Consider the following 26,606-nt stretch of genomic DNA (forward strand, 5'->3'; position numbering starts at 1 on the left):
GAAACAGCCAAAAAGGTGCATTTTCAAGGATTGCATTAAAAAAAATACATAACATGGGCCCTTTAAAAGGTACCTCTTAAAATCAAATATCATTTTGAAGCTGAAAAAAAAAGAATTGAAAATGTTTACCTAAAAAAACTACATTTGCCAACTTTGTCCAGGTTTTGTGAAGCAGGACTTTTGATTTGATATGGAATTACCTGAACAACGATCTGTTTAAAAAGAATTTACACCGAGTTAAAACACTCTCCATCTTACCCTTGATGAAGGACCTGATCTCCATCCACACCAGCGTAGAGTGGCAAGACAGCTTCTTCTTCTTATTGATGCTGGGCCACAGCTTGTAGGCGAAGACCTCATAGGTGACCTCGCGCCGTGGGTCATAGTTGGTGGCCTGTCCCCCGCCTCCTTGAGCCTCGTGCTGTCTGCCCAGGGGGCGAGGTGCGTTGGGGTTGGCCTCATCCTGGTCTTCGTCCTCCTCATCCTCGTCATCCATCAGTGGAATTAAAGTCGAAGGTCCATCCTCTGCCAAAACAACAAAAAGAAACCCAAAAAATCAGATTAACCGATTAGCAACTGTACTGGCTTGCATTACCTTTTTGTTGAAATGTTTTCCTGGAAAAATCCATAAAACCATAGAGTGCTTTGGGCTGCTTTGGGTGGTACAGTAATAGGTAGGACGGTTTGGGGCGATTCAGGGACTTAATGGGGTTATTGAAAGACAACCCCTTCAAAAAACAAAAAAACAAAAACCAAATGGCCAAACTTTAACAAACAACCATCCAAAGACAATGTATAACTTGAGGATAAGTTCATGGGGACAGGTCACTGTGTGAGGTGTTATAATGCATCATTCTGAAACTCTTAGTCCACTTTTCAGATAATGTGATCTTTTGTTACCTTCGTCCCACCCGCATATTTTCCGTTTTATTGATCCGTCAGCTGCACGTGGGAAATAGGAATTGGGTAAGGAGGCGTCGAGGATCAGTAGGAACTGGGGCGAGCTAAGGAACAATGGGAAGCGGGCCTGGTGTGCATCCTGGAACCGTTGAGGGATGGGTGTGTCCTGCTGCGCCAAGGGCTCGGCGGCAAACTCGCAAGCGTGGCTCATGTCGCAGAAGTTGCGCTGGACCTCTCTGCAAAGCACCGCGTTCTTGGTAACAAAGATCTGATGCAGGTGGTCCATGATCGTCGGGGCTTCGCCGCTCTTGTCCGCGTCACCATGACAACCCGTCCTGCTGACTGACGTCGAGCAGTAGGCATCGGCACTCCGCGAGTCAGAAGAACCACGGCGGAAGGCTTGGCTGGGTTTGTTGGATGCACTGGCGCTGCCACTGTCTGTGTCACTTCCATCTATAATGAAACCGTTCATATTAAACAAAATTAACCTGTTTCAAAACTCTTATAGGGACGGCATAGACTGAACCTCTTGCTTTCAACAGGCATTTTGTGAATCGAGTCCTATTTTCCGTGACTCGGACTCGAACTTGAGTCACGATGACAAATGACTCAGACTCCGACTCGACCCTGAGGACCCGGACATGGACACTATAATTACAAATGATTTTGTAGACAATCCTGTCCTGAGCAAGCGATACAGTCTGTGCGGTGCAGAAGAAGTGCATCTTAGTACTTTTCATACACAGCTCGTGCAGCTGGCTTGTTTCCGATAACATTGATTTGGGAAATCAATGTATCGAAACATGTTCCCCAGTTCGATAGTGTTTGGTACCAGATTATCCTATCCAGACACTGTTGCTCTGCCTTATTTGACATGTTATACATATATTTCCAATTCATTAAATTAGAGGAAAGCTGTAAAAAAAAATGGAAACATTTACACTGTGAGGTTTTAGCAGTACCTCAAAATATATTTTACATATATATATATATTAAAGGTGACTCATGACGTGGACTGACTCAACCTTTGTGACTCATGACTCGGACTGCATGACTCGGGACTCTTACTCGGACTTGAGAGAGGTGACTCGGACTTGGACTCGGACTGGATGTTTGGATTACTATGTTGCATCCTTCAAACTATTCTACTTTATATCATTGGATGTGCTTAGGAAAAAGTTCACTTCACATTCTCCCATCACGTATGTTTATCCACTCTGCACAATTTTCTACCTGCTGTCACAATTGTACCATTTGTTCCAAGGGTTGTCAAAGTATTCCTCGGTTTGCTTCACTCTGTACCACTATACTGTGCAAATATTTACAGAAATCCTTCCACCTCTTCACACTATTTATCTAGGCTCAGGCAATTTTTCAGATTCATTCTTTCTTCCTAACTAAACAGTTCTTCTGGTTGTTTTTTTTTGTTTTTAGTAGTTGCAATCAAGTGGTCTTCGGCCTTCCAGTTTTCATATGAATCAAGTGGTCTTCGGCCTTCCAGTTTAGACATAAAGAAATTGCAAAAAACAAAAGGATAAAAATATGGAAGGCCTGTTGACAAAATTCTTGTCAATACAAAGTCCTGAAGTATAGACCAATCCGGGCACGCTATCAATTCTATTACGAAGGCCCCCTTCAATGGCAAAAGCATTTTTTAAAACTATTCAGACGATCCGTCATGGTGCAGTTAATAGCCTCGTACATGTACAGTGATCAGGTTCCCGGATTTGTCTATTCAGGCATGCAACTGGGAATTTAGAAAAAAATGAGGAAATTCCATACCACACAAGACTTTGTACAGTGTTTTTCAATTTTAAATGGCATTCATGAGAAGTAAAACGAGGAAATCAGCAGATCTGAGGAAAAGTTGCATGCCTGTCTATTAAAGGAGGTGTTTCCGGATCATTCTTACTTTCTTCTTCATCTAGCTTGTCCTGGTGAATGAAGGCGACATCTCTAGGAATCAAGGGCTCGCCCGTCATGGAAACCTGCTGCCAATATTTGACGAATTTGGTCCACATACGGTACAGACAGCATGTGGTCTTGCCTGCAAAGACAAACCCAAATCAGGTCTTTCAAATATAAAAACCTGCATACATTCATAATTTTAAAAGACATGTATTAATGTTAAAAAGTATCCATCATTTTTTTTTGGAGGGGGGGTAACTATAGGCTCTCAAGAAATTCATAATAACTGTGACAGCACTGTGGAAATATACTTGTGAAAACTGACAATGTATCTTGGATTAAAATGGATATGATTCAGCCATCTTGGTATTAGGTAAAACCAAAGTTGCTGTTGATTACACCCCCCCTTCCCTCTTCCCCTCCCCCCCCCAAAAAAAAAAAAATTAAATATATACAAAGAACAGGATGGAAAATTCTATATTTATTAGCTGTAGAAATTGCGAGAAAGAGCCTCAAAAATGTAGTTTTGTATGGAAAATATTACTTGCATTGTAAATATTTTGTGTTTCCCAATACTGGGAAAAAAGGCAATATTATTCTCAGTAATCCCTTTTCCTGGAAATAGTTTTTCTTCTGAAAATGACCCAAAGCTTCAGAATTGCATTCAAGAGTGAATACATTATGGTTTTAGATGCCTTAATCTAATTATTTGTTTAATAAATTAAGGCAATTCAACATGACAGACTCTAAATAAAATTAAAAATTAAATTATTAATAATGGGGAAAAAAACATGTAAAAACAAAGAAAATAGTATTTGAAAATTTAGTTTTTTGAGCCTTTTAGTATAGTGCTCCACACCTCTGGAACAAACTTCCACTTGCCAGGAACGCTGCTAGATTTGGTGTTGGTTACATGGGGTCCTTTTGACCACAAAGGATTTGATATGAGTTATTATTGTTTATTATTTCTGTTGACTAGCCTCTGGAGTGTTTCCGAATGCCTTCTACCATAGCAACAGTTGATCTTTCAACAAAGTCGGTGCCAAGTATTACAAACATTGAACTTTTCATTCAAATCTGTTTAATTTAAAGCTCCAAATTTACTTCCAAATCTTCAAAAAAATGTGGTTAGGTGCAACTCTGGCATGCTAGTCTGTAAAAGATGTCAATTTTCTTTAATAATAATTTCAAAGAGGTGACATAAAGGATGACAAAGTGTAACATTATTATTATTATTATTATTATTATTTATTCATGCCAATTCTATTTCATCACATACAAGATGGGCATAGGAGAGGCAAAAGCGATAACAATCACTGTGGTCAAAGACCTGCCACTCCTCATCAAGTTATGTACAGAGTAAAAATATATATATAAAAATACTAATATAAAAAGTATTTGAAGCCAAAGGTTAGAACTTAAAAATATATAAATATAAAAAGAAAAGGAATTACTGGAAATGAATGAAGATAATGTACGCAATTGAATATGAAATTAAATAAGTTACATGAATAAGCAATTAATGATATAGACACATTAAATAAGGACATAATAAACACAAATTAATAAATGTATAAGAGAACAGTAGGAAAGTGTACAATAAATGTAATGAAAATCTAAAGGGTGATTGGCAAACCGGAGGCTGAAATAGTACTTAAAATGAGAACAGACCTGCTGCTCCCAATTATGCCCCCAAAACCCTGCACACACTGTACTGTAAAAAAGAAGGTGTAGCAAGCAAGGTGCAAGCACCTCGCAAGCCACAGGTGGGAACTTAATATCACAATTTCCTGACCTGTTCCGCTTCTGCCCAGCAGCAGGATGGAGGACGGGGGTCTGGGCTGCAGGTTGATGATGGCGTGCTCCAACTCAGTCACACGAAACGGGAAATCTACCTTGACGTTGCTGTCGTTGAGCATGGCATTGACCAGCGTGGAGTTGACAGAGTAGAACTTCATGATGTGGTACTCGTTCTTCCTGGAGCTCGCCGGCGGGAAGAAGGGTCTCAGGATCTTCTTGGAGTCGTCTAGGGCCTTGGTGCTGCGCTCTGGTGAGCTTCCTGTGACCTCCTGGAAGAAGGTCGGCAGGCGAAGCGCTTTTGTGACTCCTGTCAGGTCAAGGCAGACAGATATATTCTGTACTTGTTAGCCTTCTTACAGACCAGGTTTCTGAATATAACTCAGCCACAAGTTACATGTTCTGAGTCTTTGACTACTGAATCTCCCTTTTTCTGAGGTTTTAAATACTAAATCATATCTGCATTAACGTCAGAGTTGTGGTTGAACTACTTGTTATTAAGATGGTTTGGGATGGATATAAAGCTGCACAATACACGCACTGGACATTACATATTAAAGACTTTGGACAATCACAATCTTGTGGAACTAAGCTTTTAAGACAAAAGCATGGAGAAAGTACTCACCAAGTATTTTTTGTGTACTTTTAGAGTATATTTGTCCCTAAAGTTTACTTTAGAAGTATTTTTATGTATCCAAAGTCCCAAGTTAATTGTTGTCTTTTAACACTGCCGTCAATGTTTCTCTCACAATGTTTACAACAAACAGCTCAATATCTGGTTATAACAAAGTACTCAGAAAGTACTCCACTACAACTCGGAAAATGGCCCAATCCTGTCAACATAGAAGAGGGCAACTACCACCAAAGCAAAGCATAAATGATTTATTTATCACAATATATCATCTTATTTACTACTTCAGATAGGCTCAAAACGGTTGTTTAAAATAAATCCATAGTGTAACCAACCAATTTCTCTTTTGTGATATGATCCATGGGTTTTTAAACACTGGGGGGGGGGGGGGGGGGAACGAGCCCAATCTTCACTTTGGGCACCATTTACCTCCCTTGGGTGTACACAAATGTCACTAAGCACTTCACAGAAGACATCGTATAATCAAATGATTTGTCTAAGTTGTGGTCTTTTTGCACACCCTCAGGTCAAAGTGCATCTCTAGTTTAAACCTACGTACCATCTATCCTGGCCTCTTGGGTGAACAAAATGCCATCAGACCACATCACAGTACGAATGAACTGTCTTACCCGTGGGCGATTTGTTGCCGATGCCTATCAGTTTCTTACGGATGATGCATTCTTTTCCTCGCTCCAACGACTTGACAATCACATTGATTGCATGCACAACCTTAGGGTGGTCCGGTACGATGTCCCAGATGCGGATTATCTCTGAGTACACTCGTCCTCCAGCCACTGCTGTAGACTCCGAAGCACCGTCTCCTAAAATAATAATAAGACAATAAGTCATTCTAATAAAGTACACAAGTGCTCACAAAATGTTGAAACTGCTTAAGTTTTTGAGCATGAAATGTTTTCGAGCATTTCCAGTCCCGTTATTGAATCAAGTAAATGGAAAAGTACCTTTTTGACACTAAAAATACAGAGCTCCTATCAGGAACTTGCGACACCGTCACGGTGTCTTTATCAACTGGCGTTGCTGAGGCCCTCATGTGACCTGTCACTTGACCATGCTTGGACACACTAAGTGGACCCATACTGACCAATATTTGAACTTTAAGTCCAATCACATTGCAACTGGATCGACCAGGTTATCACAGAGGAAGAGGACAGTGATACTGAATTTCACGTCAAAAACGATCTCACTGCCAACGGGTACCAACCGTGGGCATTCAAGATCCCTAAAAAGAAACCAACACCTGGAGCTGTGACCTTAAGACGACCACCGATGCCAAGCAACAACCTATGGCCATCCTCCCATACATCCGAGGTCTGTCTGAACAGCTGGAGTGTGTGTTTCGTGAACATGGTGTCACAGTAGCACACAAACCATTGAAAACCCTTCACTCCCACTTGATCAGCCTGAAGGACAAGACTCCAGACCTCAAGAAATGTGGTCTTGTGTATAGAATATCGTGTGATGGCTGTGAAGACACTGATATGGTGAAACAGCTTGCCAGGGAGGATGACTTCTGGAATTGTGAGAAATCCACAGGCACTGCCCCCATATGAACAGAGAAGGAAGATCCGAGCTGGCCCACGTGTACGACCGCCTCCTGTCATGTGACCAAGCATTATCACGTGACAGTCACGTGAGGGCCTCAACAACGCCAGTTGAAAAAGACACTGTGACAGTGTCGCAAGCTCCTGATACGAGCTCTGTAATTTAAGTCCTGAAAAGGTACCTTCCCATTTACTTGCCTAAGTTTTGTCCAAGAATTGTAACAAAAAAACACAAGATTTGTCAGTACCCGAGTCAAGCCTCTTTTCAGACTCCTCGCTACAGCGAGGTGAGAATGCTATCGCCAACTCCCACAGAATGCGGCCGCCTTTAGTCAGCCGGGCTTCGTACAGCTTCATGTCGTGTTGCTTGGGCAGGCCCTCGAGGGGTTTACAGAGACGCACTCGCCAGTCACCACTTCCCAGCATCTGGATCTTGCGGATGGCCGTCTCCTTCAGGCTGTGGAGGACCAGCTTGTCATGCAGGAACTTCCAGACCTTGGGATATGGAGGAAAACAGGAAACCGTTAATTAGTGAAAAGCTAGATGCTGACCCAAAACACAGATCAGAAGGTATCCCTGCTTTGCCATTTGATGCTCTCAGTTCATACGTGGTAGGAATTAAGACCAAGAACCACAAATATCTTACTGCTAGGGTTCATGTTTGTGATTGGAATCCATTGGTATGAGCCTTGAGGTTGTCTTTTCTAACTTATTGGGGTTTGATGTGCAGTAGGAAGAGGACACTTAACTCTTCATTTTGATAAATTACCCAGTTCGACACCTGAATATAAGTAGTTTTTGTGCAATTGGCTTTTCCGCAAAGTTGCAAAAAGCCTTTGTTTTTGTGCTGTCTTTTTTGTCCTCCCCCTTTTTGTTCTGTCCCATATGATTTATAATTGTGCAGTTTTCAATGTACATGCGTAAATGTTGGGCCCAGTTGGCCGTATGTCAAGTACATATACATGATACAGGAGTACAATTGGGTCATGTCACGACTGAATTTAGTACGCCGACTGCTAGTCTTATTTCAAGGCTGATATTTCTCGTATTGTCAATGCTATTTGAATGTAATTTGCATTTTAACGAAATAGTGCAATTACTCATGTGCCATGAAACTTTACCCAATTGTATTACTCAACATACAGTGTGTGGAGATGACTAGTCTCATTTCAAGGCTTTATAATTTTATTGACTTATAACTCATTTACAACTCATATTCGGGTATGCCAAATCAGCCAGTGAACCAGGGAACTTTGTCCGAACATGAAATTGACATTGACATGACTGCACATGGACAAACAAACCACAGACATTTCTGTAAATATAAAATGCAGAAAAACCCTATGTTCTGTTTCATCGAACAGACATAGAACTCTAGTTTAAACTTTCTTTTGGTGGGAGGTGTGATTTGGGCATTTCTAATACACTTGTTAATTTTTTTTTTCTTGTAAGCAAATTAGAATTGAGATGAATGTATTTCTAGATCTTCCTTACTTAAATTGTTAATAACTGATAATTTATGGGCTGTTGACAAAGCAATTTTTCTGTTACTGGAAAATGCACGTGGAAATGTTCACTTTTCAGTCCTTATTTGTGGTAATTCCACTGAGAGGGATTTGTATGAGTTCAACTACTCAAAAGCAACTCTGTTGACTTGTCAACCATTTTGTTGTTCTGGGTCACATTTTTTTGTACTACTGAGAAAGAACTTTGTGCAGAGACACATTAGACACATACCTTAGCAGTGCACTCTACCTCCCAGGTTAAATCATCAAAGATTGTTGCATCAATGGCGCCTTGTACTTCATCATCGTCGTCATCATCATCTACTTTCTCATCTTCTTCATCTTTTGCTTCTTCTTCTGTGATACGCAACAAGAACACAATAGTGACTCACCGGGCTACATACGCACAGCGAGGGCATTTTAGACCACTTTTAAGAGCCCATTGGACGAGACACATCGCGTAATGGTTCGCCCACATACAGCGCGAAGTACGTTATTCAGAATGTGCACAAAGCCATAGGGTCTTTGCGTGAGCGTCACACATCCTCAGCAATGCGTTTCAATGTCTCTCCAAGTTTCTCCCCTGACTCTCCCTTTCTTACCGTTGAGGGGGTACTTGCACATGTGCACAGATAGCAATGTCTCAGATATAGTAATTTCATTGCTTTTATAGAATGGTCATTTAGTAATTTCATTGGACTAGGAATGTAGTGAATATATCATAATATACCGTATATCTGGGATGATATACGGTATATTAGCAAAATTATGCCCATTTGGAATTTATTACATCAGAAAAGTGAAAACAGAGAAATTGCCTGTTACCAATTTGAGTTATGCACATTTTTAACCGATAAACCTCTACAAATTATTTTAAAAATATCTTTAGAGCCAAAAAAACACAAAAAACATCAGTCTAAAAATCGTACAGTATAATTATAACTTAGACACATTTTTGATCACATATTTGCAAAAAAAGTTGGAAATAAAAAAAACCCCAAACCACTGTAAATTTTGTATTCAATTGCATCTACATTTCAAGCTAAGCCTGGAAGTGTCTAGTTCTGACGGAACTGGTAACACATTTTTTCTCACCTTCATCTTCAACATTCAGTCTCGATTCTTCTTCCCTCACAGCCTCTGCCCTATCCTCAATTTGTTGCGGGCTGCTTCTCGATAGTGGCGAGGTCGCTAGCAACTCGGAAGTATTTGCTTGGTCCAGTACCTTTTGCTTCGGGTCATATACGGGCATGGCTTTCAGCAGTACCTCCACTTCGCGACGCAGCTTTTCCTTGCGAGGCACGTGCTGATCAGCTGTTCTCGCAGTCGCTTGCTGATGGTGACCCTCCCGTTCTGGTCCCCTGTCCATTTTGGATTGATCGTCTGGGACGCCAGAAACTTTTATACCATCAGAACTGCTCTGGTTAGACTCTATGCAGAAAAGAAAAATAGAAGTTAAATTACGCGTTGGTATTAACATTCATCATGTGTTTCAAAAAAGCAAACCTTTCTATTGATATTGCCAATCAAGACATATTTATTACCCATGCCCATAGGGCTAATAAAATTTTCAAAGACGATCTTAGTTCCCTTGGCTCCATGCACAAGTACCCCCTCAACGGTGAGAAAAGGGACAGAAGGGGGACACATTGCTGAAAATATCAGACGCTCAAGACAGCATGGCATTGTCCACGTTCTGAATATAATAATAATAATAATAATGACAATGATGAATTAATCATCTCTTCATGGACACCTGAAGTTGTTTGCCAAGAATGAGAATGACATCGATTATCGGGTGCAGACGGTTCAGATTTACCGCGGGGACATAGGAATGCAGTTTGGTGTGAAGAAGGACGTGTGCAGTCTTGACTTTGAGAGGTACAAGTACCTTGGTATTTTGGAGGCGGACGGCATGATGCACGAAGGAAAGGCTTAGTAAAGAGTACATCAGAAGGGTAATTAAATGGCGGCAGTATGGTGCAGTCGGTAAATACCTGGGCTATGCCGCTGATGGGGTATAGTGCAGGGATTGTTGACTGGACTAGGCAGAGTTGGAGTCTGTTAACAGGAAGACTAAAAAGCTGATGACGATCGATGCATGGTATGCTGCTTCCAAGGGCTAATGTCAGTAGGCTTTACTTGCCGAGGTATGTGTTTTCTTGGGCACAGGAAATTCGGCATCAGGGAAAGGAAGTCGATCCCGTTGCATACAAGAGGGAAAAGAAGGAGGTTGGCTCAAGAGAAGGAAGGCTCAGAGATTGGGAAGACAAGCCACTCCATGGGAAATTTCTGAGAGACTTGAAAGAGACAGCAGGGAACAAGACCTGGGGCGGATTGCAATAACCGGAAGTTAAAGCTGGCTATGCGCATTAGATAGTCTAAAAGCTCTGGCTGTTAGTCAGTCTGTAAGTTAGACCATTGCAATGACACAGTTTAAGTAGTAAGCCAGTCTTAAAATAATTAGCCTGGGTTGGGCTGGCTTAAAACGGTCTATAGTTGGGATTTTTGGAATTCATTGGTGTGTTGAATTATTCTTTCCCAAAATATTTTTTGGTTACAGTTGATGAGTGTTTGATAATTAAATCTTAAAATAGCAGAACAGTCCTTGGAGGGAAAATTCTCTTCGATAGAAGGGATCTTCTGGAAAAATGTAATGACACTGAGTTGTACTGCAAATACAATTTTCTGAACATAAAATTTCGGAATTGACATTTGACTTTGCATGATATGAATCACACAAACCTAAAAAAAAAAAATGTGCAGTCTCTCCAGTATTTGCCCGTAACCATGGAATGTTTGTTTGTGAATCATTACTCTAAGCGGGCTTAGTAAAGACCAGCTTATTGCAATGGGCTAAGTTTGGTGTCTTAACCAAGACCGTCTAAGAACAATAGCCGGCTAAAATCGGACTGGTTTAGCCAGCCGACTAAGACCGCGTTATTGCAATCCGCCCCTGAAGATGATTAAAGAGAGGTGATTTTAAAGGAGACGGAGGGTTTGATAACTGCTGCACAGGACCAGGCACTGTAGACATCAAATGTGATGAAGGCGAAGATAGAGGAAGCTAATGTATCTCCAATGTGTTGGATGTATGGAGAGAGAAAGCAAGAGAGGAGACTGTATTTCATTTGGTGTGTTAATGCAACAAAATGGCACAGACGGAATATACAAGGGGAGGCACGGCAAGTTAGCCAGGGTGATCCACTGGGATGTTTCCTGGAATTATGGATCAAGGTCAAGGACATGTGGTGGAAGCACATTCCAGAGAGAGTTCTGGAAACACGAGGAGGTGAAGGTTCTCTGGGACTTTCTGACTGACCATGTGGTAGAACACAGACGGCCGGATGTTGTTGTTCTATGTACAATTAAAGATGTGGCAGTGCCCCGTGATACCAGGGTTTCAAGCAAAGAAAAGGAGAAGGGGTTAAAGCATCCGGATCTAGCCAGGGAACTCCACAAGTTGTAGAAGGTCAAGGTAAAGTTCATTTCAGTCGTCGTGGGGGTCCTTGGTACCATTCCCAGCACCCGATTTCATGAAGCCCTACGACGCGTTGCAACTCAAGTTACGACATGTAACACGTCGCAACTGGCAACGCGTCGTATCATCCATTTCACGAAAGTTGTGATGTGTTGAACACGTCGTAAGTTCCTTGACAACGGCTTAAAACACGTCGCAAGTTATGACATGTCTAGTGGTCATCGCAAAAGCCAGTTTAATGCCATAAACATATAAACGAGATAATACTACCGAGGCAATGTGTGTAAAGCTGCAAATAGAAAATTCATTGAATTATGAATTAGACTGGAATATTGCAGTTGAAATTTCGAAGTAGCTATACAGTCCACTGAGAGCTTGTTTTCCTTCAAAATTGCATCGCACAACTGCCATTTTGTTTTACGTTTTAAAAAATTTCGAGCTGATCCAATTACTCTTTGTTGAATATCAGACGACTATTTACTGTACGCTAATTCAATACATAAAACAGTCACCGAGTTCTGCTATAAATACACACACGGAGCGTCGCAGTTACTGCATGTTTTGTGAAATGGATTGCAGGACGTGTCGCAGCTGCATCGTAAGTTACGAAGAGTTTGATGAAATTGATTGCCGAATGTTTTTTGTCTGACGAAATGCATTCGGCAAACTTTGGACAATCTCGGATAGCGCCCTGGTATTATTATGAGTACAACATGGATTTTATTTACCCACCTTGCTTATTAAAAATCTAAAGACTTAGTTTATAATAAATATTACTTGCTTGCATTTAGATTGCTGGATAGTTAAAGCTACAGTCCATCATTTGCAGCTATCCAAAAAGTAACTGACTTAATTGAAAAACATACATGGTTGAATTTAGAGAGTAAGGGGACTTAACTCCCTGTGAAATTATTTTTTCTGGCATGCTGTCATTTTGAAGAAATCAATGAAAGGCGGCCTTTCCAACGATGCATCTAAAAATGCATCGTTGGAATTTCGTTAGTAGTTCGTTTTTATTCGGCGAAGTGCGCAAGCATTGACATGATGCAAACGCACACGCTGTTGCTATGATTCGTCGGATCAGTGCGCGAAATCGCACAGCTGCAATCAGTTCAGTGAGAGCGTGTCTCGGACGCTGAATTCAGGCCCAATTCAAAACATGATTCAGCAACTTTTGATTTGAAATTGAGATCATAGAATGTTGTTTTCCTCGAAATACACAGCTGAAGCTGAGCTGGTGCCGTCGACCAATAGTTGTTCAGCACCCTTCTTTAGATATTGGGCATGTTTGTTGCTTCAAACGAACAAAATACACAAATTACAAATTATGGTACCTTAAATACTGTCTCACCTTTTTTTCTCTGCATCTCTCTCTTTTCCTTCTTCTTTTGGTTTTTTTTCCTCTTCTTCTCTGCCCGCTGTAAGCGTAGTGCCTCTTGTTCTTTCTCCTTTTGTATATTCTCTTCCTGCTGCTTGCGTTCCTCCTCTTTTTTCTTCCGTTCGGCCTCTGCCAGTTTCTGTACCTGCCTCCTTTCCCGCTTCTCTGCTTTCGTCTTGCACCGATTCTCCTCTTTTTTTTTCTGATCTTGCATTCGCTGCTCTTCCCTCTGTTGTTGGAACTGTTGTTGCTGCTGTTGCTGCTGCTGTTGCTGTAAATGTTGTTGCTGCTGTTGTTGCTGTAAATGTTGTTGATGCTGCTGCTGCTGCTGCTGCGGGAACTGTTGTTGCTGCTGTTGCTGCTGCTGTTGTTGCTGCTGCTGTTGCTGGAACTGTTGTTGCTGCTGTTGCTGTTGCTGGAACTGTTGCTGCTGCTGCACTTCAACATGTTGTTCCCAAGCGAGGGCTACTTCGCTCAGCAAGCCACATTTTTCAGCCATCTGCTGATTGGTCGACGGCACCAGCTCAACAGGCCTACATCCCCGCTGGTCCTTTTTGGTCGGGTCGACCCCGTACCTCCGGAGGACATCCACGACTGATTTGGCGTGGGCAGCGGGGCCGGATTTCTTGGCAACCAGGTGGAAGAGCGAATCCCCAGATCTGTCGAGCAGGTTTCTCCGTTCGCTTGTTTTGTAAAGGTGAATGAAGAGGTGCTCCAACAGGCCCACCCATCCTGAGGAAATATCCAGAAGACATTTGGCAACAGTCTAACATGTGAGATACGATTGTAATTGGAAGTGTTGCGTTTATTGGGGACTTTTTCAGATACACTAGTATTTCAAGCGGAGAAGGGCTTTATTGAAACCTGGTCTCACTTCCAGCTTTAGCTTAAGATGCTTTCAAGCCATAGGCATACCAAACACCAAGGGGAGGGGGGGGGGGGGCTGGTGGGGCTGGGCCCCCCTTGGCGACCAATTAGTCCCCAAACGGTAAAAGCCATACATGTGTATTTTTATATTTTATGATAGTGGGCCCCCTAGTTGGTACTTTGGGCCCCCTGACGCTCAGGGCTGGCGACGGGACTGGCCATATGAGCTAGAGAATTCCCACTTAAAACGTGTCCAATTCTATTTGGTTTGCAGAAAATCAAGTGATTCTGATAGAAGAACTAGAGGTGCTGACTCAATGTTTTTTCTGTTAGTATTATTCTCCGACCTTCATTAGGATTTTCTCATAATAGTGGTCAGAACAAACAATGCACAACCAGTGAGGAAAGTGTGTCCGAGATAACCGACATTAGCTCCCCAAGGTATTGAAAGTTGATAAACGCTAAGGGAACTTGTTTGTCTCTTTGTCAACTTATGAGGGGGGTTAATCCATGCGAAATAAACCATGCTATATTTGGTTTGCTACATATCATTATACCTATTCACCAAAATTTCATCGAGTCATGCATCATTTATCTCGGCAAAATGTTGCTGTTTGTGTGCCGCCATCTTCTCATGTAGCTAGGACAATGTTCAAGCGTGGGCCTCTAACCTCATGCGCAAGTTCCCCAACTGCTTCATAAAGTGCATGCATAGTACACTAGCATACAAATGACCCACGCAATAGTTTAATATGCATGCGTATTTACCCTGTACATGAATCCTAGCCTTGGCTCTTGGTACACAGCGAAACTCACAGCTAACACATGATGGTGAATGGAACACCGAGGATTTGGCGCTCGATCATGAATAGGACTAGGGTACAGTAAAATTGTATTTATTCCCTGAGGAATCTATAATACAAGGAAAGTGAGAATGATCTGGACCCAAGTTCACCATTTTTTGGGGTAGCAAATAGAGTATATTGAGAAAAAAAATGAGTGTTTCATATGAATGGTTTTTACTTTGTCTTCCACAGGATTTGTGAACTTTTGAAATTTAGTGGCTGTGGTGAGGAGTTATGCCATTTTCATTGATGTGGCTCATTTTCCAGTCTGCGCACGGAATTGGGTTTGCCCTTTTTAAAAATGTTTCATAACTTCAAATGAGTCAGTCACCATGACTAGGTTTTTATTTGTTATTACACTGCTTCACATCAGTACGTAATTTCAATAAGTTTGTTGAACCATGGAATTCTGGTCAGAGTGGATTTTTTTAGCATGTGTTCTTTGCTAGAGCTTTTCTTCAAAATGGTACAACGTATACATTAAACTTTCACCAAATATGTCCAACATCTCATCAGAGTTGTAATGACTCAAGTCAATGACTCGACTCGAGTCCGACTCGAGTCACATTTTTTGGCGACTCGACTCGACTCGAGTCCCGACGGGTAAATGACTCGACTCGACTCGAGTCACTGCGAGCAAATGACTCGACTCGACTCGAGTCCCTCATCAAAATGACTCGACTCGACTCGAGGAAGGCTAATAAGACTCGAGTCCCAAAATAAAAGCAAAACTTACTTGCGAAAAATATTTGCAATGACTTACGCTGCGCCGTTCGCGTTGCCAGTTTTTGTTCACGTCACGTTCGCGAATAATGTACGTTTATATACAGCGGCAGTCTGTTTCCTTCCTCCATAATGAAACAACAAACATACACCGTGTCGCGGACTCCCACCTTGTGGTTCTATAGCATGTAATGCTAAACCCGGAACCAGACCGCATTTCTCAATCCGTGGTTTCATCATTGGTTTCGGGCGATTTTGAAGTTCTTGGTGGAACGCTGGCTAAATTCATGTCCCGATTTCACACACAAAAATGGATACGGACGGGCCCATCTTTAAATAATCAGAAACAGTTTTGTATAATGCAATTAGGTTTTAACGTTGTCAGCGATCAGCGAACAACAAAATCTAGACCCGAAGCCAAACCAGTTATAAGACCGAAGTTTCACATCTTCTTATCTGTGACGTGAGCTAGCAATGGACACTGTTGGTTGGGTACCATACAGCATACTTTATGTCTTTGGATTTCGGTAATAGACTGGTGCCTTGTATTCTTTCTCTCTTGTGTTTGTTGCTTTTTATTGTAATTAAGTGTTCAAATATTTGTGACTCAAATTGACTCGAGCTAAATACTTGACTCGACTCGACTCGACTCGACCACACTCTGTGACTCGACGCGACTCGACCTTGTTGACCTAATGACTCGACTCGACTCGAGTCACTTCTTTAAAATGACTCGACTCGACTCGAGTCACAAAAATCAGTGACTCGTTACAACTCTGCATCTCATTTGAGGCTATCAGCATTGGTCCAAAAATTGGGCCACCTGTATCAAATGATCGAAAAGAGCAATGTTGAGAGTGATTTTTTACAACACATCTAGAATTGAAAAAGTGTAATAGCTTTGTAGTGTGAGTGGTGGTAGTTTTTTGGGTATTATCACGTTTAATTTTGTTTTTTAAAATGGCTGCCAATATGCTTGAACCGGATTAATTATAATGGTAACAATTAAGCATGTTTTAGCTGTCATTTTTCAAAAACAGTGATAGCACCAAAAAAGCTGTTATTACAGCTGCAATGCTATCACAACTTTTTTTTGTGTACAATCATATGGAGGCGTCTGTGTGTAGTCAAGTGTAAAACTGAGAAATTGATGGTTTAATGGTTGTTTTTTTTCTCATTTTGCCCATAAAAAAAATTAGGGTAGGGGCTCTCAGAATAGGGTAGGTAGGGAAACCGGAAGCAGAACTATTTTTTTTATGGCCTTAAGAAAGTAATTAACAAACCGAAACCACGTCCCACGTAAAGGTACTGAGCAGTAAAAAGTAGTGTGAAAGCTCCGACGCTTGCGACCAGCCGTACGTGATAGTCAGTGATATCTTTAGTGCTGCATGCCATGCAGCATGCTTTCTCCCATATGCGCTAGTGGACCACACCATTTGTGGTACTATAGGGGTGTACTTTCTTGGAAACAATAAGTACCAATATTTCCGCTGTTTAAAAAAAGAAAAAAGACAACTAATACTTTTTATGGTGTTCGAAACATTTCTTTATTTGATAATCAGTTGTTCAACCTCACAATATAATATTTTTCTTGAAATGTATTCAAGAAGCGATGTAAAACTCAAAACAGGGGCTAAATCACCCATTACAAAATTAATGGATTTGTCCATAAAAATGTCAGCTTCTTTGACTATTTTCAAAGAAAGTTACGATCGAAACTTGAATTTTTTTTACGTTACTACTCATTAGTAATCACAAAATTTTTATAAGTTTTGAGGTAAAAACGGACCTGTTTATTCTTAGGACAAAATAAATCAGCATCTGTTGCCACAATTAAAGGTGCACTAGGTCCTGAAATCCCCGAAAATGTATGTTTTGGATTGTTTACTTAGCCTATTTCAAACATCTGGTTGAAAGGAAACCAACCTAATGTCTTACCGTTCCCGAGAAAAGACGAAAAAAAACCCACTTGTTTACTTTGGACATGACGAAGTACGAATACGTTTTTCGTGTCGTTCTCAGTGTACAACACACGTTGTGTGTCTCGGGAACAGCGCGCGGTGACCAATCACCAATGCAAAATATTATGGTTTCTTCAACGTCCGCAAAAGGCGAACACTTTACGCGTACGAATGAAATCACAACTGGCATCCAAACAGCTCGAATTTATGGGGTCGCAAAAGTGGACCACGAAATTCGTTCTCGCATGCATAATACAGGAATAACACAAAAACGCCCAGTTTTGAAAGGATAGTTGTGTGGATGTTTATATTCTACTTTTAAATGTTATTTCCGATTATCATCATCTCGTTCAAAGCGCGTTTTGTAGCCCAATTGGGCTGTTCCAGGACCTAGTGTCCCTTTAAGGCAAGATTTGTAGCGCTCCAGTCAGACAACACACGTTGAGTTGCATACTCTCTCACGTGCTGCGAAAAAAATGTTGTCATACACCGGTGCGACGCATACTGCAGGCTGCCGGGCCATGCGGACGGGGCAGCCGGCAGCGATTCCCGGTGTTTATTTCTCATCATTAATTTCCATATTTGTTTGTAAGAGTATCGATTGTAATTGATTTGATATAACTTTTGTGGCCCTTTTTATAGCTTCTGTAGTGCAAATGGTACTGTTCAGAGCATTTTGACTAGAATTTGGAGGCCTTACAAAGTTGAAACCACTGCGGTCGGTGCGGCTTATACACCGACTTCAAATCTTAATTTGCAGATTTTTGCATGCTGCGGCTTATACTCCTAGCGGCTTATATTCCGAAAATTACGGTACAAGGACCGATGAGTTTAAGGACAATTCCATGAGTATATGTACATGGCTGAAAAAGAAAATTGAAAATTTAAGAAATCTCCAAAATTACAAGCATCACAACCTCAAATGTTATATCGAATTTAAAGAGGGCATGAAGACTTTTCATTTGAATGATGTGCTAGTGAGATGGAACATGGTAAAGTGTTTTTTGGGGGGGCAAAAAACAAAACAAAAAAACACACCTGGTATTTTGCTTACACTTATGGATTTGAGATGTGTTTGTGTTTATAGGAAGAGGAAAAAAGGTTTGTATGCAATTCTTTTCTATTATTAGTTGCTAATAGATTTTAAGATTGGTGGGCAAACAGTAACATGAGTTAGAGATTTTCCAGATACACGACCATCGCTCCCTCAGTCTGGCGTCCAGACGCACAATTACAAAATTACAACACCGTCTGCAAATGGTGCCCGACTAACTTAAGTGCAAAACATATGGGAGCCCAGAGTGGTCACATCGGAACCCCATCGTAACCCCATCTGCTGCACAATTGAAATTGTGCAGCAGCAGGATTCCAGTCAAACCATGCAGTAAGTTTGGCGGATTTGAGATATCATCTTTCATTGAATTTATTTTTTTTTATTTTGCCGACGCGCATGGCTACGGCAAGCACCTATGCAGACCAGAAGCCAGAGACTTATTTTTTACCTAATAGAAATAAATGTTTTTAAATTGTTGTTTAGTCACTTTAATTTAATGGATCTTCTGTGAGAAAAATCAACCCTCAATGATGTAACTTTGCACAGAGTTGACAGAAGACCCTCTTCAAATGTAATGTCAGCTACCATGGAATTGCCTTCAAGACCAACTCAATTAAAGATGGTTTTAGTTTTAGCTGATTAACCATCTTTTCAGAAACAGTACTGTTCCTAACAATACTGTTCTTAACAGACCTCATATGCGTACGTACCAGTTCTCAAGGCATTTTCCACAGCACAGTGTAAGGGGGTGTCCCCTTCTTTCTGGCTAAGCCCTACCACCTTGGAGCCATGTCTGAGCAGCTCCACTACCAACTGCATGCTCCAACTGTCGTATTCCCTGCTGGACAGGTCACTGCAAAAGAATTGAACCGTGTGAATAGCCTATATGAAGAATTTACTTCCAAAACGTGATATATACCATTTAGGTTCCTTATTAAATCAACTCTCTTCAGGAAGTGAAATTGTTGAACAAAAGTGTGGGAACTTATTAGTTTTTTATTTGTTTTGACTTTGGGACCAAAAAGTTTAAAATTTTTTGACCAAAAAGGTATTGATGAATAGGGTGCTGATAAGTATCCTCACCTTCAGCTCGTGTAATTATCAGCACCCAGACTCCAAGCGGTCTTAAACAAAGCGTTTAAAACCTCCCAAGCACACATTTATTCCCTTACTAAAACCCAATTGAAGAATACAATTAAGTGGAAGATGAAGTTAAGAAACAGCTGTAACACTGTTTTTATTCTTATTCTTAAAGTTTCATAACCATGTAAATTTTTCACTTTTTGCAAATGGATGTATCGCATTTTGGATAGAAACTCTTCTATTTGTACATTCTATTTATGACAGTAGCAGATTTACATTAAATGTGCAACAGGACGGCTTCCAATCGTTACTTTCCCAGCATTACTGTACATTTCGCACACTCATGGAAGTGTTGTAGTGGAGTACATTTTTATAAGTACGAGTACAAGTACTTCGCCGTGAGTACGAGTACCAGTATGAGTACAGGACTATTTTGTTCTATTAGTACAAGTGCGAGTACTTTCCACAAGTACAAATGTAGGCCTAGCAGCAAATTTCAATGTGCCACGTGTTTTCAAGGGCCTCTTGCTCTCAAACTAGGCATTAACCCTAACCTTCCAAACTCCATCAAAACCCACCCCCTTTGGGGTAATTTAGGTAGGCAAGCCATGAGTACCAAGTCCATAGTGGTGGTCTTGTGGTGAATTTCATCGGATTTGGTCCTAAAGCATTTTGGCAGACTTGGTCCAGTACATAGTATATTACACTATAGATTTAGGATTAAACAAATAGCAGAAGCCTCCCAAACAGTAGAAAACCTGTTCTTTTCCTGCATGTAGCTGCAGGAGGACATTTGCAAGAGTACGAGTACAAGTACGAGTACAAAATATATGTACTTGAGTATGAGTAGAACTACAACACCGAGTCATTTTAGTAATTTAAATTAACAAAATATCAAAAGATTGCAGCCAAATGATCAGGATCTGTGCAAAAAGGTTCTCAGTTTTTTCTAAATGAAACGGTTATGAAAGAACTGCTGCTTTTGCTTTTCGCAAACATCAGACAATATATGCCTATATTGTGATCGAGTGTAAACCATGAGATTTTTGCTGAGCCTCTTTTTATATCATATGATCGAGCATTTAAATGCAATTCTGTAAACAATCTTACAATTTAATCATTGACTGTCAAATACTCGTCATTTCAAGATCTATCGTGCACCACCTACAAAAAGTCAGTTTCACATTTCGTGGCCCAAATAGGAATTTACCTGACTAAGGGTGGGAGGCTGATGGCCGATGTGTCACAGCCTTTGGCTGCACCGCCTTGCCCAATCTCAAACCTCTTGCCCGACTGAGTACCACCGCGGAGGAACACCAGATGCAGACCCTGATAGAAAAAGGAGAATAGAAAATTTTGTTTTTGGATAATTAAATTATTTATTTCAAGAAATGAAACCAAGGATTCTTCTTGCAAGCACTGCAGCTCAGTTTCCTGAAGAAATCTAGGAGAGAAGACAAATAAGTTTTAAGTTTTAGAGGTGGGAGGATATTCTAGGGAAAACCCTTGGAATCAGGTACAATGTTGAAAACCCAGGGGCAGCCCAATAGTCCGAAGGTCCAATAGTCCGAAGGTTCGATAGTCCGAAGGTTCGATAGTCCGAATGCACAACATTTCCATAAGAGGGGGGTTGTTAGTTCGAAAATGAAATAAGGTTTGTTAATCTGAACATTTGATGCAATAGTCCAAAGGTTCATTAATCCGAAGGTTCATTAGTCCGAAGGTTCATTTATCCGAAGGTTCAAAAGTCCAAAACAAAAATAAGGTTCAATAGTCTGAAGGTTCATTATTCCGGATTGACAATAATTAAGGCTCGATAGTCCGAAAAGACTATAAGGTCCGATAGTCCAAATCGACAATAAGGTCCGATAGTCCGAATCTACAATAAGGTCTGATAGTCCGAATCAACAGTAAGGTCCGATAGTCCGAAGTGTCATACTAACGAACCGTATTGTCCATTCGGACTATCGAACCTTATTGTCTATTCGGACTATCGAACCTTCCGTACATTTGGAGTATCGAACCTTATCATCTATTCGCACTATCGAACCTTAATTGTCGATTCGGACTACTGAACCCTATCGTCTATTCGGACTATCGAACCATCGGATTAATTAACCTTATTCAATTTTCAGACTAATGGGCCCTTCGGACTATCGAACCTTCGGATTTTTGAACCTTCGGACTATTGAACCTTCGAATTTGGACTAATGACCCTACGGACTAAAGAACCTTCGGACTATCGAATCTTCGGACTATCGGGTTGTAACCGAAAACCCAACCCACCAGTCTACTGAGGTTATAAACACTTTTTAGCCAGTCCTGGGGCTGATTTCACAAAACGATGCATCTTAGGGAGGGTAACTCGTCTAAACTTGAAACTCGTCCTACACAGTCATGTGGTTGCTACGGCAAAGCATCTGGTGTTGTTAGACAAAGCTAATCCGATTACGTACTTAGACGCTATAATAGAGCAATGAAATCCATGCACCCCAAAAACATGGCCTTTTGAACATTGTGTTTCTCAGAAAATATGCTCAGAATGATTGAAAGGTTAACTATAACACAAGACGACATTCTAAACTATGTCGGTGAACATTGATGCCGAAATGTCAATACTGGTTACTCACTTGTAAAACTGACCTTCAAGTCTGGAAGAAATTGTTTGAAAACTTCCCCAAAGGCATGTATTAACCTCCATTTCTAGGAATCTGTCCAAGTTGTTATTTCATGAGTAGTTCAACACTTATATCATCTAAGAATATTCCGAATTTCAGCTTAATCTGTTGTTGCAAACACTTGTGTACCAACTAGAACCATCTCTGTGGAAAATTCTACGAAGATTTTCCGGCGACACAACCCACGTGCGCCGTAGGCGCTATGGTTGACCGAATATGGTAGATTAGCATTCATTAGTGTCACTCAGTGTGTTTTGGCATAGTATGACTTCCTCAGTAATGCAACTGAACTCCTCTATAGAGTCTTTTTATTCTCATGATTACATATATATCAATTTTATTTGTAGAGTTTATAATCTAGAAATCATTCCACTGTCTTCTTGTTAAAGGAGACTATCAACTTAAGGTATAGTTTCAAGACGTTGCTAATTTTTAATGCAAAGGAGGTACACCATTAAACAGTGTTGGGGAAGGATGAGTCGATACACAATTCTTTGGTTGAGGACTGTGTTTACCGTGACTGTTTATTCCACAACAATTATGTTATTTACACATTGATTGATTGAACTGGTTAAAGAGAACTGAGACAAAGAGAACTGGGTGAACTGACTGGATGAGCAGAACGAATTAAACTGACTACATGATTGGAATTGAAACAGAAAACAGAATAGAATGAAGAACAGACTGCTAGTGGAGCAGGACATATACTGGTGGAAACAGGAAGTCTTGGGAATAAGAAATACTTAAGAATGGGGAAACTTATAGTCATATCGTGGTTTCCTTGAGTCTCAGAAAAATGACAAGGAATGAGTAATAAAGTTCCTTAAAACAATTAATGATCTTGAAAGTAACTTGGTTGTATACTAAGAAACTGACCAATGACTTGTGTGTGGACAGTGAAGGTCATTTGCTCTTTATAAAAGTAAAGGGACTACACATTGCATAGGCACCGTGTGGATGTATGTGTATACAAGGAAAACGATGAGTAACGCATTCAGGAGAATTAATCATTAAAAAGTACAAAAGGAACATTGATAATTAAAGTGTGATAATTAACTAAAAAATAAGACGGATTGATAATTAAGAATTGATAATCTGAAAACACTACAACAGAAAACATTCTTTAAATGATTTCTGATATGTGGGTAGTTAACATGTGATCCACGGATCAGACGTCATCTTTTAGCGGTCAATCCTTATACATTTTGCGTTTTAATTCTTGTAGCTGTTCATTTTCAGTTGAACAAATGATTGGCTACTGGACTGTTTCCGTTTCTATGAAAAATTTCCCCATATTTTCCCATCATAAGTTATTGTCTCAATTGCCCCCAGAATGACCTTCAACATTACATCGTCAAACAACATATCAGCAGCCCTAACCATTTATTCCCAGTAACTTTAGTGAACATCCATTCATTTTCATTCAAAAAGTTGCTTGAATCCAGCTATCAAAATGAATGAAGGGTTGTTTTATACCTGATACTCCTTGTTCCTGGCCAGGCGTTGCACAACTTCAGTCCACACGGATGTAGAGACGTCCAGACGTCTGAAGAGGGTCTGTGATTTCGTCCACTTATCTGCATGAAAAAAAAACAACACTTGCAACAGGATACTACAGGTGTGTGACAGTTTCCTTATTGAACCCAAGATGGCTTTCTTCTTAAGGTATACTGAGTAGATAATTTGCATCTGTCCAAAAAGTAACTGATGTTATTGTTAAAAAACTTTATTATAGTTCAAAGGTGGGGATGGCAATAACCTCCCTGAGAAATTATTTTCTCTGCCATGCTGTCATTTTGAAGAAAATAATAAAAGAAGGCCATTTCCAAATATGAGTCAAGTGACACATTTTTGGAAATTTCCATCAGCAGTTGGTTTGTAATTGGGCAAATACGTGAATAGGTGCACGCAAGCCTTGACACGACGTGCACGCGATTGCTATTATTTATCGGTTCAACGAATGACATCAGGCAACAGCAATCGCCTGAATGAGATTGTGTCCTGGATGCTCAGTGATATCTGCCCCAAAACATGACTCAGCAACTTTTGAATTGAAATGGAGATCCTAGAATATTGTTTTCTTGGAATACACAGCATTCACTGAGCTAAAACTTCATCATGTTTGTTGTTGAAATGTTGTTTATTGTCGTGTCTGCTTTGTTTAACTGTTACACATTTAACTATTGTTATTATTTCTTAATTCTAATATAAGTGTGGTTTGTCTTGTTTTGTCTTGTAGTGTTGGGCACATTCCCCACAAGCAGTGGCGTCGCCAAGGGGGGGCCAGGGGGGGCACGTGCCCCCCCTGGAAAACCTAGTGCCCCCCCGAGTGCCCCCCCATCTGAGATTTGGGTTGGTAAAAAAATATATATATATTTTGTTATATTCAACTCCCATCATCTGAGTTGGTTAAATAGCAATTTCTGGAGATATCTTCAGATCGAATTTAGCATCAAATGTGGCACCATTTTGCATCTAGCCCATCCTCCGTATGCGAAAATTTTCCGAAGGGGAGGGGGGCACCCCCTCCCCTTAGACCCCTCCCCCAGGACGGCGATCCATATCCACCTAAGTGCCCCCCATCAAATGCTGGTGCCCCCCCTGTGCCCCCCCAGACTGAAAAGTCTGGTGACGCCACTGCCCACAAGCTTCAGCTTTTTGAGATGATGCCTCCACAGAGTAGAAATATATGTTCATTGAATTGAATTGTATTGTATTGAAAGTAGCTGTGTTTAGATTTTAAGCACTTTTGTTGCTTCAAATGAAAAACATGCACAAACGACAAATGATCTACCCTACCTTTAACAGAGCCCTCCAACATCCTTCAAAATATATTCTGGAAGCTAATTAATGATTCAGAGGAATGATCCAAATCTCTTTGACCATTACTTGATGAAGGATGTAAAAGATTTGAAAAAGAATTGTCAGTTTTATTCACCGTGCTCTTGTAATTGTTCGCTTGTACCCGCCGCCCTCTAAACAGGACGCTTGGACGAGCTGATGAATTTAAGCTCTGATTGGATAGATTTTGCGTGACCTGTGACCTGCAAATCATCATGGCCACGACCCTGTTTTAAACACCCGTTCAGACTGAGCCATCACTCTTTTATTCCCAAAATGCTTTTTTTTTCGTGTTCATGTAAACTAATTACATGAACATGTACATGTAGAAAATTTTCTAAATGTGCTAATATACATCCATTTATAAGGCAAGGGTTTACAGGATGTTGTGTTCAGCATGTAAACTGAAGAATTCTTCAAAAAGTAAAAAATGTGAGGCGTTCGAGCAAAATGAGACGGAACTGGGCACAGGCCATAGTGGAGAAAAATGCAAAAAAGCTGATTGGGGATGATTCTTTTTCTTGACGTTTAGATTGATTGATAACTTTGTAATTCTTGACAGTAAGTGCAAAGAAGCAGTATAAAACTTGTTGAATGAAAGCATTTTTTTAAAGGAAACACAATTGGCATCTTTCATTATCACGAATACAAAACTTGGAACTTTCATGGCCTTTTTCTCAGTATTTCACTTTTTCAACATTAAATAAATGCAAACGTTATTAATTAACAGCCATAACTTGTCCACCGAATGTCCGATTGATTCAGTGCAACAAACAGTACTGTAAGGAGAATTATATTCTCTTTCCTAATACCTGCATAACTTCTTCCCGATTCTCATTTTGCCAGAATGCCTCACAAATAATGTAAAAGGATTGACACATTTAAAGGGTATTTATGTCACCTTCCATTCAGCAACTGGAGAAATTCTGGATTGCCCACACCCATTCCACTTTAAACAAATAAAAGGTTATTTTTTAACCTTAAACCTTGTTTTATAAATACCTGACGTCATGGACCACACCACCCTCTGTATGATGAAAGAAAAATATTTCACAGACCCAGTAATGCAACACGAACAATTTCCATATGTAATTTCAAAGGTCATCCTTTACTGAATCTGTTCAACGGATTTTCGCAATTTTTGCATTCACGAGACCAAATACATGTAGAATTTGAACCCACAATCTCTCCGCCTCCATTATTGCCAGTGTTGTACACGTACATGTACTTTGGAATGAACACTAACATGACAAACCAGACATGCTTTGTACACACGTACTACGTGCACATCTTCACAGTGTATGTTTGCACTTCACATTTGACAATTTAATTTCGAATACCGGCAATTATCCTATTTCAAAGCATGCGAGTCACAATTAAGAGCATCAACGT

General features: G+C 40.5%; 1 protein-coding gene across 1 annotated transcript in view; it reads right to left on the reverse strand.

Moving 5' to 3' along the window:
- LOC119723192 (TPR and ankyrin repeat-containing protein 1-like) overlaps positions 1-26,606 on the reverse strand; it is a 68,386-nt gene that overhangs the window by 37,737 nt on the left and 4,043 nt on the right. Inside the window, exons 5-16 of the mRNA XM_038193752.1 lie at positions 23,850-23,950; positions 20,906-21,024; positions 19,323-19,465; positions 13,136-13,894; positions 9,399-9,734; positions 8,536-8,660; positions 7,047-7,293; positions 5,866-6,057; positions 4,604-4,915; positions 2,813-2,947; positions 901-1,353; positions 259-525 (exon numbers count right to left, since the gene is read on the reverse strand). Coding sequence (XP_038049680.1) covers positions 259-525; positions 901-1,353; positions 2,813-2,947; positions 4,604-4,915; positions 5,866-6,057; positions 7,047-7,293; positions 8,536-8,660; positions 9,399-9,734; positions 13,136-13,894; positions 19,323-19,465; positions 20,906-21,024; positions 23,850-23,950 — 3,189 coding nt within the window. The remainder of the gene's footprint in view (positions 1-258; positions 526-900; positions 1,354-2,812; positions 2,948-4,603; positions 4,916-5,865; positions 6,058-7,046; positions 7,294-8,535; positions 8,661-9,398; positions 9,735-13,135; positions 13,895-19,322; positions 19,466-20,905; positions 21,025-23,849; positions 23,951-26,606) is intronic.

The sequence above is a fragment of the Patiria miniata genome, unplaced genomic scaffold (assembly GCF_015706575.1).
Source record: "Patiria miniata isolate m_02_andy unplaced genomic scaffold, ASM1570657v1 HiC_scaffold_16, whole genome shotgun sequence".
Lineage (NCBI taxonomy): Eukaryota > Metazoa > Echinodermata > Asteroidea > Valvatida > Asterinidae > Patiria > Patiria miniata.